The sequence below is a fragment of the Fundulus heteroclitus genome, chromosome 11, assembly GCF_011125445.2.
Source record: "Fundulus heteroclitus isolate FHET01 chromosome 11, MU-UCD_Fhet_4.1, whole genome shotgun sequence".
Classification (NCBI taxonomy): Eukaryota; Metazoa; Chordata; class Actinopteri; order Cyprinodontiformes; family Fundulidae; genus Fundulus; species Fundulus heteroclitus.
Genome location: NC_046371.1, coordinates 10,108,313 through 10,122,271, shown reverse-complemented (window position 1 = coordinate 10,122,271; position 13,959 = coordinate 10,108,313). Strand labels below are relative to the sequence as shown.

The 13,959-nt window shown below is 39.0% G+C and overlaps 1 protein-coding gene across 2 annotated transcripts in view; it reads right to left on the bottom strand.

Moving 5' to 3' along the window:
* The window catches only part of trim37 (tripartite motif containing 37), a 40,249-nt gene extending 27,509 nt beyond the window's left edge, over positions 1 to 12,740 (bottom strand). For both annotated transcript variants that reach the window (XM_021308036.2, XM_021308037.2), the window contains exons 1-9: positions 12,470 to 12,740; positions 8,199 to 8,268; positions 7,918 to 8,019; positions 5,861 to 5,901; positions 5,647 to 5,763; positions 5,138 to 5,225; positions 4,766 to 4,888; positions 2,715 to 2,838; positions 196 to 263 (exon numbers count right to left, since the gene is read on the bottom strand). In XM_021308036.2, the coding sequence (XP_021163711.2) occupies positions 196 to 263; positions 2,715 to 2,838; positions 4,766 to 4,888; positions 5,138 to 5,225; positions 5,647 to 5,763; positions 5,861 to 5,901; positions 7,918 to 8,019; positions 8,199 to 8,219 (684 nt within the window). In that variant the 5' untranslated portion in view covers positions 8,220 to 8,268; positions 12,470 to 12,740. The remainder of the gene's footprint in view (positions 1 to 195; positions 264 to 2,714; positions 2,839 to 4,765; positions 4,889 to 5,137; positions 5,226 to 5,646; positions 5,764 to 5,860; positions 5,902 to 7,917; positions 8,020 to 8,198; positions 8,269 to 12,469) is intronic.
* Between the last annotated feature and the right edge of the window lie 1,219 nt (positions 12,741 to 13,959).

Sequence of the window (13,959 nt, the reverse complement as noted above, 5' to 3'; positions counted from 1 at the left end):
GGACAAATATTTGAACTTAGGGTTTTTCAGAACTCCAACAACGCTTTAGCTTTTTCATATTAGTCACAACAAACGTTTTGTCCTGAATCAACGGATCGGGTGATCGTGATAAAACGGTGTAAGTGCACAGTATGAGTTTCGCGGTTTCTGGATGTTTAGGGATGCCGATGAATGGATCTGTGGAGAACAACGGACCTGATGCTCCACCTCCTGCAGCAGAGACTCCAACAGCTCCGTCTCCTGGGTCAAGGACGTCTTCTGGCCTGTTGGGGAGGAGAACGCATTTCTATTTCCAGTGTGCTGAAATGTGGGCCCTGATGGAGGGCTGCTGAGTGTGTGAGTGGGCGGCGGTGCAGATTGTGTGTGTGGGCACTGCTGAGAGCAGGCATCCGCTCGCTCCTGATAAATATTTCATATGTGTATTAGTCGTGTCTATAAATGCCGGCTGCGCAGCTTTCAGCACGAAACTGAAATGTTTTGTTAAAGGAAGAGAAAAAAACAAAAAGAATTGACCTCAGGCTATGTTTCAGCACAACAACAAGAGGTCTTTTTAGACGTGCGATGCAAAACAAAAGAGCTTCGACATGACTGTTGTGAAATCCCAGCTGAGTTTGATGCTGAGGATTTCATGTTTAGGTCTGGAGAGAGAAAACTGCTGCCAACTAATCCTCCGTCATGCAAAACAAAACAGAAAGAAAGCAGCAGGGTTACAAACACTTCACCTTCTATGAAAGAGACTGAAGAATAAAAGCCAATAAGCTAAGAAAAGTACATCCTCGTTCAGCAGGGTCGTACATGTCAGGACATCATAGGGTTATTCAATCCACCAGGCAGTGTTGAAAAACATCAGATAATAGGTTCCGCCATATTTTTACCTTTTAAGCACAGATCAGGCCAAAATGAGAAGCTGTTAGGTACACGTTGCTGCTTCTAAAGGATTAAAGACGGGAGGTAGCCGCTAGGTGTTTCCAGTGAGATGAGGTGTTTTTATAGTTGCTCCAAATCGTTTTAAAGTATAACGCACCCCCGTACCAGAGCCTTACCACGCCCAGTCTCACTAGAAAACTGTGGCGATAGCTGGGCGAGGTCCGAGACACTAGCAAAACCTAAATAAATGCTAAATAAACTAACTGAATGCTAAGCTAATAAATCTCTAACCTGAAAAACTCACCACTCAAAGTCCAACTCCCTACGGAGGATCAAGACGGAGATGCTTATATACCCTGACCCTTAGGAGGGCGACACACTGACCCAAAGAGCAGATTTCAACAAATATCCAGTAAACTGTCAAAATAATCATCAGGAAGTGTAGACAGCACTATAAGACAATGATGTTGACAGTTTATTAGCAAATTAGTTGTTTTGGGGGTGAGTTACCCTTTACAGGGTTCCTACAGCATAAGGCAAGTTAAATTCAAGACTTTTTAAGACTTTTTAATGCCACTTGAAATAAAAAGTTAAGACCAACTTCACGATAAACAAGATAAACCTGGTTGCAACAACTTCACCCAAATGTTTATTTTAACATAAACCATTACTTTCTGGCCCAGCAGACATGTTTAAAATTTTGAAAAACATTCCATATAGGAAGAAAGCTAAAAACACACAAATTACAGATACATTTTTAACAACTACTGAACTGAATTCACAAACTTTGTTTTGTTCCCTACTAAAATAAACTATAAATCAGTATTAAAAACCACAACATAAGCAGTGCCAACTCTTTTTCGCAGCTATGGTCCGGCTGCAACAGTTTTTATTGGTTCTGCTATCGGGGATGGGGATTGTGTCAATTATTTTACTGTTTGGTAAGGATTACAAAAATAAAATCCTATTTATGACCTGGTAACAATTTTAAGACCTAAGAAAGATTGATTTAAGACATTTTAATGCCAATTAAGGCCTTAGTTTTATATTACAGAATTCAATGCCTTTTAAGACTTTTTAAGGATCCGCGGGAACCCTGCTTTAAGTAGATTATTCCAGAGTGAGGAAAAACTGCTCATAAGTAAGAAAACTTTTAAAGACGACAAAGTTGGTCATCTCAGCACATTCAGAGAGCGCCACGCTCAGAGAAGCTGCAAAAAGAACAAGAACTCCTCCTAAAACTCTGCAGGCCTCTATCAGCATATTTAAATGTCAGGCTAATGACCGCACAGTTAGAACAAGACTCAACATTTATGGCTTGTATGAAGTGTTGCTTCCCGTCTATCAAATCAACGCGGCAGCTCGGCTCACATGTAAACCAAGTGTAAAGCACGGTGGTGGAGGACTGAGGATCTGGGCTTGTTGGTAGACACAAGGACACTCTGCAGTCTCTGAATCGACCGGGACCTTCTCTGTATACCATAATGTTCCAGAGTGAGCGGTGAGGCCCTCTGTCCGACAGCTGAAGCTTTATCTCACCAGCAGGACAATGATCCCAAACCCCAGCTGTAACTCTATGTGAACGACCAGTGAAGCTCAAGAGATCAAGGGGACAGAAAATGTTAATAGAGCTGTGCAGAAATTAACCTATTCAACGTTAAATATCCACGACTCCGCCCTGTTGTTCCGTTACATTTGGACGTCTAAGAGGAGATGGTGTTGACTTATTTGATTTGACCTTTTTTGTGGATCAGACAACTTTCTGCCCTTTTAAACGATGTAACAACAGTGCCCTTGTGCTGCTGCTTCCAGATGTGTTGTAGCACTCGTGTGTGCAGGTGTTCTACCCATGAGCGTGATGAGCTTGTTCTTCAGCTGGTTGTCCAGACGAGCGATCATCATTTCCACCGCGTTTCGGATCTCCCGGACCCTCTCGTCCTTCGCTCCCCTCACGGCCTCTACGTTCCTCTCCTGAGCCAGCAGACACCAAAACAGGTCAGTGGGCGCCCTCTAGAGGACGCTCGCTGTGAAACACGCTGGACGAGCTTCACTAAAATGATGTGCTGCTGAGTTGGTACGCTAAATTTGAGGCACAACTAAATAAGGACCACAGTGACAACTGGCTAAGGCTTCTAGTCTCTGCAGCGTATTCATGACTGAAGAAGTCATTAATAGGTAGTGATCCTGACTAAAACAATAATTTAGGCTGCTCGCCTACTTGCACTCAGTGACACAAGCTAAAAAAAAAAAACTAAAAGGTGTTTTTCATTGCAGCTTTCAGCATTAAATTAGTCATTAAATGTTACTTATTTTATGTGGAGTCATCGTGTTTTCTGAAATGCTCTATTTGCTGAGTCGTCACCTTTAGAGTGGAAGCTCAAGAATCATTTATCTTTCAAATTAAACTGGACATGTTACTTTTAAAACAAGAGCTTTGGACCAGAAACAACTTTGTGTCAGTTACATTTTATGTCTGTTCTTGTTAGTTTTTTCTATGTAAAATTTAACATAAAATGAACCACAGAACAAACAATATATTTTTCGACAGGATTTCGATTAAAAATAAATTGCAGCTGGGTCCTGCTCAATGTGTGGAGAAAGAATAAGCAACTCTTCCATGTGATTGGCTGTTTCATTGCACATAGAACTTGCAAAGCTCTTTGAAAAGTCTTAAAGGAGTAAAACAAAATGTGTTTAACTTTGCTGGTTTGTTTCTTTTCCTCACACTTCAGAAGACAAACTAATGCTGCACCAGACATGGATAAAAAATAAATGACTGAGCTACTTTCTGAAGCTCTCCACACCAAATTAACTCAGGACTGACTGGTAATAATGAAGTCAAAGACTTGGAAAACTCCCCTGTGTGTTTTTAAATCAGCCTTTGGCAGATATATGACAAGCCCACTAGTCATAGTAGCATGCTTATGGCAAGTTGTTTGTGAATTTATTTTGTATAAATTAGTAATTATTACTAGTTTGTGGTCTGTTGTGTCCTTCAGCAGGATTTATGTTTAATAAACCATCAAACTTTAAAAGCTGCTGGAATCTTGCCACAGCAGGTGAGTAATTATTTGTAATTTGGATTTTAAGTTATTCAGCTCTGTAATGGTTTTAATTTTAGACCAAAGTCCAATTTATTTAAAAATACACTATCATTTTTATATTATTCTATTTTCATAACAAGAAAAACATCTTTCAGCTTAGCCGATCAAAATTTTGACCTACTGTATAGCCAACAGGGCTATATTTTATGTCATAATGAACAAACAATTGAAATGTTTAAAGTGAACTTAAGAGTGTTTAAATTATGACTTAAAGCACAAGCTCTGCTACATTAGAGTCTCCTTACTAGCGTTGGTGTTTTATTGTCCCGTCAAAATTTTATGTGAGGATTATTTTACATTTAAACAAATGAAAAGAAACTTGGCATGTTTTTGTTTCGCTGTCATTGTACCATATTGATAACGCGACGTAACCGAAAAAAACTCCAGTACACACTGAAACCTGACTTCTGTTGCGTTTTTATTACAAGGCGACATTTTCATATCAAATTTAAACACTTTAGTAGAGAAAATAACCAAAAGCTTTTTTGTGACTTTAAATTACAGAAGTACTTGAACTCAGACAAGTCAGAGTGGCTTTTGGCTATTTTTTTTTTTAAATTCCCTAATCAACTTTTTACACAATTTTAACATTTTCAGATTTATTTACACTCTAAATGTGTCAGCAACATCTCAAACGCTGCATTTAAGTTGTCTTTTAGATCGGGTAAGTAAAAATTGAGTTAATTTAGAAAAAGGGGTAAATCCAATTTGAAAGAGATCGCTCAGAATAAGAATACAAACATCTTTTTGCAGAGAGGTCAACAGATTCCAGTGTCGTATAAAGGAGTCCTCACCACTTCCTGCACCAAACTGATGAGCTCCATGAGGCGGCGGCGCAGCTTGCCCACCTCCTCCTTCACTTTGGTCACATGCTGCTCGTAAATCTCCACCAGAGGCTTAAAGGTGTGGCCGCCGTGCTGCAGGCGACAAAAACATCCATCCGTCATCGGCCGTTTATCTCGCACTCTGACTGGAATAATTATCAGACACTGACTGTTACGCTAGCTTGGTATTCCTGCCCACTTCTTGACATTTACTTAAAAGATAAAAACTCAGAGTGTAAAGCTTGAGTAATATTGGATGCATCTGTGCAGGAGATTCTTCTGGTTTATTTGTAACTTGGGATTCAGTCTGTAACCTCAAAAAGCAAACGCTGTAAACGTTACCATTCCTCCCCAGAGGGCACACTGGTGGCAGATGCATTTCTTACAGGTCCAACAGAAAACACTCAGCTTCTCATGGTGGTTCTCACATCTGCTCAGCAATGATGAAAAGACACAATATCAGTGAGTGAGAAACTCATAAACCACGTTTTGACCAACTGCCCTACATCCTAGTTGGGTTTATTTTATTCCAGTTTAGTTTTATTTAAAAAAAAATGGCAGACTCTTTATCAGATCTTCTCTTGTATCCTTAAAAAACATATTTTTTTTAAAAACTGTCACTTTGGGTTAAAGTAAAATTGGACAAATCTTGAAGATTGCGTCACAGACACAGTGAGCCCTCGTCTATATATATATATAAGGTGCTTCAAAGGAGCAAACTGCTGTTGATCGGTAAGGTTTCAGCTTTCCTGAAAAGTCTTTCACAGCATGTTTGCGGACAGAAGATGCTTCCTAACTCATTGTTAGAGCGGAAACGGACGAGAGCCGGAAAGGTTTTGGGAGATGCTCACTTGTCTTTGTCGTTGTCCTCGTGCTTGGTGAGGCTGCAGAGCTGCAGGGTGTCCAGCTGCTGAGTGACCTCCTCGGCCCAGCGACAGTTCACCAGCTCCCTCAGCTGCAGCGGAGCTCTGTTTGTACAGAGGCAGCAGGCGTGTAGATTTTAGTTATTCATTATGTGATTCAGACTGAAGAGGCTGAATGTGATGAACTGTGGAAGGTTCTTACCGACAGTGTGGACACTGGGCTCTCTGCTCCGTCAGCCATCGCTGTCAAACAAGAGATTCCAGCTTCAATACAGCCGACATAAGGATACAATACAGGATTTATAGGAACACGTGTATATTAGCCCGATAGGTTCCCTATAAAGACAAAAACCACGTGTGGCCTGGCCTGATTTAACAAAACTGTTGTTTGCTTAAATCAGCAGTTATCAAAATGTTTAGTCATGCCTAAATGTGAGGTTCCTACAAGGGATGTCAAAATAAGTCAAAATCATTATAAACTGGTTCACATTTGCCCAATTTGTCTCTGTTCTTCAAACAGCAGCTTGTGATAAGAGAAAATCAGCCCCTCCATGCGGCAACCATAACAATGATCTGCTGCTGGATGTTTTTAAACCCTGCAAACAAAAACAAAAGTTACGGATGTAACTACGGTTCTATGAATCGCGGATGACCGCCAGAGCTTCTGTCACTCAGAACCTTTGCATTTGCGAGAAGTTTCTGTAGGAACAAAGCCTCGGATGACGCCAGACTTTACAGGTTCTGACGGCTCATCCGGTCTGTCACAGGTGTGACTCCGTTGCGGTATTATTACTCCGACAGCGCATGCACCTTTTGTGCTTCCTCCTGGACTAGGAGTGAACGCAGGAAAGGTTAACCAGCTGATGGCTCAGCTAAATAGCTAAGCCAGGGGTTTGCAACCTGTTGCTCCACAGCCGCATGTGGCTCTTTACACCTTCAGCTTTGGCTCTTAAAAACTTGACCAAAAATGCAAGGGGAAAGAATTGTAATTTAAAATTGCTAGCTTTAGGATGCATTTAGTTCTGCAATATATGCATACCATTTCCAGAAAGAATGAAAGAAAGAAAGACTAATGGTGTATAGAATAATTTACTATAGCTAAATGAAGTATCTTCTTGTCAGTAGGTTGCAAACGACTTGCTTTTTCATAATTTTGATGCCGTTTGCTATAAAAATCAAATGTCCAATTGAAGAAAATGCATTAAACCTAAAAAATACTGTTGGTTAAATAATAAAAACTGTTGATCTTTAATTAAAAAAATGTAAACAAAATTCCTATATTATACTGTAAAAACAAGCTGTTGTTTCAAAGAGATGTCTAACTTTTGTGGCTCTAAACAAAATTTGTTTACCTGGACAGAGGGAAAAATGGCTCTGCGGGTTGTAAAGGTTGCTGACCCCTGAGCTAAGCAATCAAACAAACTAGGACTTCTCAGTTTAGCTGTAAAGTTATTGGAGGCTAATTTGGCTAATAACAACAGCAGGTTGTGACGAAACCAGACTGAAGCTGACAATTAGAGCAGAACCTGTAGCAACCTACACTGCTACTGTCGCTGATCACTGAAGTTCTTATGCAAAGCAGGCCGGGCACGGCTGCTGCTGACAACATCAGCCCGGACCAGATCGCTGTTTGGGCTGTGAAAAATATGCTTTACATGAGCCGCATCCATCTTTTATTTTGAAACCCAATTTATTCATTCATTAGTATGGAACGATCCTTTATTTGTCCATCTGTAGTAACATTTTATTGTATCAACATCAAATTGACAGGAACAGGGAGGCAAATAGTGGCACATTATAGATAAGCAATTTTAATATCATAACGGCCCGACTGAATTAATAGGTACACACTTCCATAAAGGACATTAACGCTTAAATACTGTTATCTTGTCTATTGTTTTCCCAGACATTTAACAATTATATATTGCTCTAAATGAGGGCTGAATTGTCCCCTACTTATTGGTTCTGCCCTGATTAAGAAAAGAACATTTTCATCTTATTGTAATTAATCATATAATTTGTTTTAGACCAGAAAGAACCCGTCTTGAAAATCAATGGAGTATTTTTCTCAGTATCGGTGTTTAATTTGAAATTTTAGTATCGTGACAGCCCTATTAAAAGCCCAATAAATTCTACTCTCAGGCTCTTATCTGCTCTATAACAAACATTCTCATTACAATAAACAACCCATGAGCGGAGAAAAGGATGACGCTTTGTACAGGAGACAGGCCCGGTCCTGTTCGTTGTAACCACACTCACCCGTATGCAGCTGAAGCAGCAAAGTTTGGAGCAATGCGGGCAGAGGCGAGCATCCCTCAGCTTCTCCATGCAGATGAAGCAACGAAACACCTCGGCGATGCTCTGCAAAGAGCCAGAGGAGGGTTCAACAACAACCGCAGCCGCCGGACTCGCCGCGAGGCTCAGTCAACATCACTGAGACGTTTTTAACAGCGGCAAAAGCCCAAACTGCTGGGCATTTTGTGTTTAAATGAAACTGAAAACAGGGGTTTAAATGCATTACTGGAGTCTGTCATACACACCTCAACACTTTGTTCGTCCATTTCAGCCAGCTTGAAGTTGTTGGGTTCAGTGATGATTAAAACAAGTTGTCTGAAATGAAATAAAAAAAAGAGAAAATTTTAAGTCACCGCTGTTGTTACGCTATCATCAGTGCACTCGCATACTTTCTATCGCATGGGTTTCCCTACCTCCGCCCTAAATCTTGCTTTAAAATGTTCCATCTGCTCCCTGTTATCGCAGCCTAAGTGAACAGCAGACATCTGTAGTCTGGAAAATCATCTTTTCTAGAAACTTCTTACACCTTTTGTGCTTCCTCTGACATGTTTTTTTGCCGCGCCGATACAGAAAACAGCCGACTTCGTTGACTTCTTCCCTCAGTGGTTACTTTGACACCAAAGAGTGGTGTCAAAGTAGCTGATTTCTTGATGCATCTCTAGATAAAACGTCCCATCGAGGAGGACCGTTGCTGAAGAGGAAGACAGTTGACGGGGCCGACCAGGTGAGGATGCATCATGTGGTGCGTTTGAAACGTGTAAAGCCCTGCTATCTTTTTTTCTGCTCATTTTAATCCCTTCGACAACTTGGATTATATAGTGATGGAGATAATATTGCATCGTTTTTCAATGAGTTGAGCAAACTCTGACTGTGTTGCAGCTGGGGGGGGGCAGGCCTGTAAGCAAACATGCAGGTGAAACAGCATTTCTGCTGCAGGGTTGTCTTGTTAGGAGGGCAGCAAAAATATCCAAAAAGCCTCAGCAGCAGCTAACCTTGCACTGCAGAGACCATCTCCCTGTCAAGCTTAACACTTTCCCCAAGTTATGTAACTTTCTATTTATAGTTCTCCTTTGTGTGAGTTGAGACCTCAGCTAAGGGATGCTGTTTAAACCTTCACATTTTAGACGCTTCCTTTTTATGCTTCTGTTCACGTTCATTTACGAGGTGGCCATGGAGACACACAGGACAATCACAGTAGTCATATTTATGAGCTGTGGGAGAAAGCCGGAGTACCCAGGGAGAATAAATGGAGAACATGCACGTTGGTTTCACGTGCGTTAGTAAAGTCCAGGTACAGCTAACCAAACACAATCAACTGATCATTGGTGAATGTAACCACCAGTAAACGAGCTTTGGCCGTTTTTTGGTCTGGAGTATGCAATCATGATGGAACATCAGCGATGAGTTTGGGAAGGGTTATCGCTGCCATTTGGAAACCATCTGAAGTCCGATCTTTCTACAGAGAGATACTTATTGACACATGGAAAACATTTAGGATGACAACCTTCACTGGAGTGTACGTCCTGGTAAAATTCTCAATAAAGACCGATTGCGCAATCCTCAGGAGACGTTGGCAAAATCTCGACTGCGCCTTAGTGTGTTAAAGATCATGAAAAGACAGCTTGAAAAAGGTTGAACAAATAAGCTTTGTTTAGCAGAGTGGAAGATAAAAACCTGTTCTTTCCAAAAGGAACAAGTAGCGTGATTTCTGCTGAACCCTCCCTGTCTTTTAGACAGAGGAGACCTAATAATTTCCTCCACGATGAAAAGAAAGACTTAAAATGATGAAGAAAACAATTCTTTCAAGTTACCGAGGCTAATTGTGGCTTTAGAAGCTTTCAAATTACTGTTTGGACTTTATTTGACAAACATTTTCTTCCCCAGTGTTGCTTACTCTTTGTTTCATAAATAACAGTGCTGTGCTTTTGTTCACTCAAGATCAAGTCCAGCATCTTTTAATATCTTGACCTCAACATTTATTTCATAATCCTAAACTAATGAGCTATTTTATGTATTGCAACTGATCTGGTCCAGAACTAAAAGGTCAATCAAACCTGAGCTGGAAAATTCAACAATGAACAGAGATTCTCTAAACACAATCAAAAAAGATTTAAAAAAAAAAAAAGAGTGATTTTATTTTTGGTACTAGGACCAGTTTAGAATTAAACAGCCATATTTCATTGGCTGAAATATGGCAAAACTATGATTAACTATTCAACCGATATTTCAGATTTTGTTGTGGTTTTGGTGTTTTTGTGTGAAACCTTTCATCCATTTGTGAAAGAAATCTCTCAAGTTCTCGTGAACCAAGACGGATGCATCATTACACCTGCATTGGACCCCAGAACTATAGAAACGGGTGCTCTTCAGGGGTCCATTTTGGGACCAACTTCATTCAAAACTTACATAAATAGTATTGTTCATGCTGCTGGCACTGCTCAGATCCACCTATATGCTGATGACACTGTCTTGTATACATCAAATCCATCTCTGACCACAGCCATGTGCTCCTAACAAAACAGTTTTAATAGCCTCCAACATGCCCTTTCCAACCTTCACTTTCTCCTGAATACTACGAAAACCAAATACATACATTTTTTATCGTAACGGAACACCACTACAACTCGTCAGTTCTTATAAATATTAGGGCTGAACGATTTTGGAAAATAATCTAATTGCGATTTTTTTTTCTTAATATTGCGATTTAATGACATTTTTTTTCCCAGTTTAATTTATCATGTCTTTTTAAATATATCCAAACAACAAATCAATTTGTTTCCTCACTGTGCAAATTAGTTGCTAAAAGACCCGCAGCATTTAAACTCGGTGCAGAAATTATTGCGTTCTGCCTACAATATATTTCAACCAAAATTGCAATTTAGACTTTTCTCTGCATTAACCACAAGCAACAAAAATGGCTTCTAAATAAAGACGTTTGTAAACAAGGACTATTTTAAACAACAATTTTTAATGTTTCTATTAATCAGAATGTTATTCAAGAGAACAGCTTTTAGTTAATTTGGACTTTAATCCTTGTTGAACATAAAGTGCAACCAACAAGCAAGTCTATGTATTAAACTGATTGACCAGAACTTAATGCTTTGTATGATTATACAAACTCTAATAGAAGTAATAAAATTAGATTATCTCACTGCTGTAACTGTCTTCCCTTCCATGTGGAGGCAAACCCACTTCAAATATTTTACCAACACCTAATGTTAGTGTCTAATTCCCTGATTGTTACACAGCCAAAAATTGCAGACTCTGCGATTTGGAAATTGTGTTTTTTTAAATCGCGATTATATTGAAAATGCGATTAATTGTTCAGCCCTAATAAATATCTGGGCATATGGCTCGATAATACACTCTCCTTCAATATTCACATCAATTCACTAAGACACTACTCACTAAAGTCCTTTATCACAATAAAACATCCTTCACACATTCCGCAAAACACAACCTCGTCAAGATGACAAGCTTCCCCATCCTCGATTACGGTGACATCATTTACAGAACTGCATCCAAAACTCCATAAACTTGACGTCAAATATCAATCAGCAATCTGTTACACGTCCAGCAGCACTCGCAACCTGTGCTCCAGTAACATCACCACCATGACTATCCCACCCGTCCGTACGTCACTTGGTCAAACTTTGTTTCAATCCGCTGCACCCAAAAACAGAAAAAATTTACAAAATAAACCCCCAAAACATTAAAATAGAGCATTATCACCTCTATCTACTTTCATCACCACAATAAAAACTGCCGTTTCTGATTATTGTTTAGTCCAGGTTACATATCTATAATGTAAATAGTGATTAACTGGTCTTATGTTAACTTCTTTTAAGCGTGTTTGTGTGTTTTTTTCTGCTGTATAATGCTGCCTCTTGATCAGGTCGTCGTTGAAAATGAGAATTGGTTTTCGACCGATCTATAAGGTAAAATAAAGGTTAAATAAAAAAAATAAATAAAGAAACAGGTGTGTGATTTTTTTTTTCTCTCCTAGCATTTCCAGGGTCCCCCACAGTGTGCAAATATCCCAACAACGCCTCTGGCTTTGACAATAAAATATTTAAAGATATAAAGAGGTAATTTTAACCCCGCCATGTTAGCAGGTCACATCATAACTATTAATATTATTAATAAATAGATTTGCTTTTTTTTATTAATATCGCGATGCTGTAATGTGATGAACGTCAGTAAAAACAGGAAGAAAAAGTTGCCTAAAAATTAAATGTTTTCTTAAAGCTTACGAACGACGGTATATTAAATTTACAAAGTGCAGTTTTTGTTTGCCACATGCAGTTGTTATCACGGATAGCTGCCTGTCAAACATGAAGGGCCCCAGCCTCAGCAGCAGACACACTAACATGTCAAAAATCTTGTAACACTGAACATAAACCCGGTAATTGATCCCAGACTGACTGAAAACACCAGAATGGGTTATTTAGTTTTCTCCCCTCGCAGCAGTGAAGCCATCATGTAGCAACCTTTAGCAGGAGGGGGGCTGTCTCACCTCTTCAGAGACTCCTCCTCGGCTCCGTCTGCTTCACCTGAGCAACAAACCGTCACAAACGGCTACATCGTATCACAGCGGCTCCATCGGTGCACATAAAACGCCTTCAAATAAACAGTTTACGTCTAAAAATACAAAAAAAAAAAAGCCTCGGCGAGGTTAATATGGACGGGTAACAGGGGGAGGGTCGTTGAAAAAAGGCCACTTTCTGGGCCAAACTGAAGATGTAGCGGTTTGCACTGTCCCCTAGCGATCACCTTCTTCTATGGGTTTTCACCATAGTCACCATTCCTCTGTGTTCCGTCACCGCCCCCTGTTGACCAGCGGGGTTCACTGCAGCCTCCGAGCAATCAGCGGAAAGACAAATTTGCCGAAATAAACTGCAAAGACCGCTTATGGTCATGTTTAAAAAACAACAATAATAATAATGCATTCCGATTGAGCTATTTTACCGGATAAAAATTATCTTTTGTAATAAACAATTTTGACAAAGAATGGAACATAATAACATAGAATAAATAGACTTTTACTGTCCAAGATTGGGGAAATTCAGGTGTACTAGAAGTCATGTGAAAGGCAAAATATTAATACCAGCATGTAGATTCACACGAAGACAAAAACAGAAAATAAAGACATTAAAAGAAATAAAAAGTAACGGCGATTTTACAACATATATGATATTGTTCAGTTCTTAAAAATAGCATATTGATAAAAAAAAGCAGAAATTAATCACAGTTTTTATTATCCCACATGTTATTTATTGGTTTAATATGATATTATATAAACAGTTGTGTTTTTGTGGAAATGGAAAAATCATAATGATTAACAGAAATATTAATCTATTAACCTATATGATGTGTTTCACTTAGTGACTTGAGTGACTGAAATGAACAGACCTTTTAACAATATTATAACTTATTTAAAATGAACATATTTAAATATAATCATGCCTCAGTGAAATAAATATTCTATTAGTATATGCAGACATTTTATTCCTTGGGAAATTGTTAAATTTCCTATACATTTTGAGGATTAGATTCAAGCTGTTTTCTATGTGCATTCTAAGGTTTGAGTATAGCTTTGTCCCTTGCATTATTTTTATTTGTATTTTTTTATTTCACCAAAAAACAGGTAAAATGAGCACATACTTAATATATTTATGTGTCTGCATAAACAACGTTTTTGTCTCGTTTGTATTGTTTTATGAGTTTAACACTGAAAATAACGTGACTGGGTGAAGCATGAGGTGAGGTGTTGAGGTTGTCAGATGTTGTGGGCTTTACTTAATTTATTTATGTAGGTGCATGCTTTCTGATTCTGCTTTAAATGTTATTTAAAGTCACATTTTCACACTGTTAAAGTAAAATAAATGTATATTAATTGAGCAAAACCCTATTTTGTATAATTCCATGACTTCTGAATAACTTGACAAGTTTGAAACAAGAACTTAATTTATTCGGTTACAGAATGTGGCATTTGTCTATTTCTAA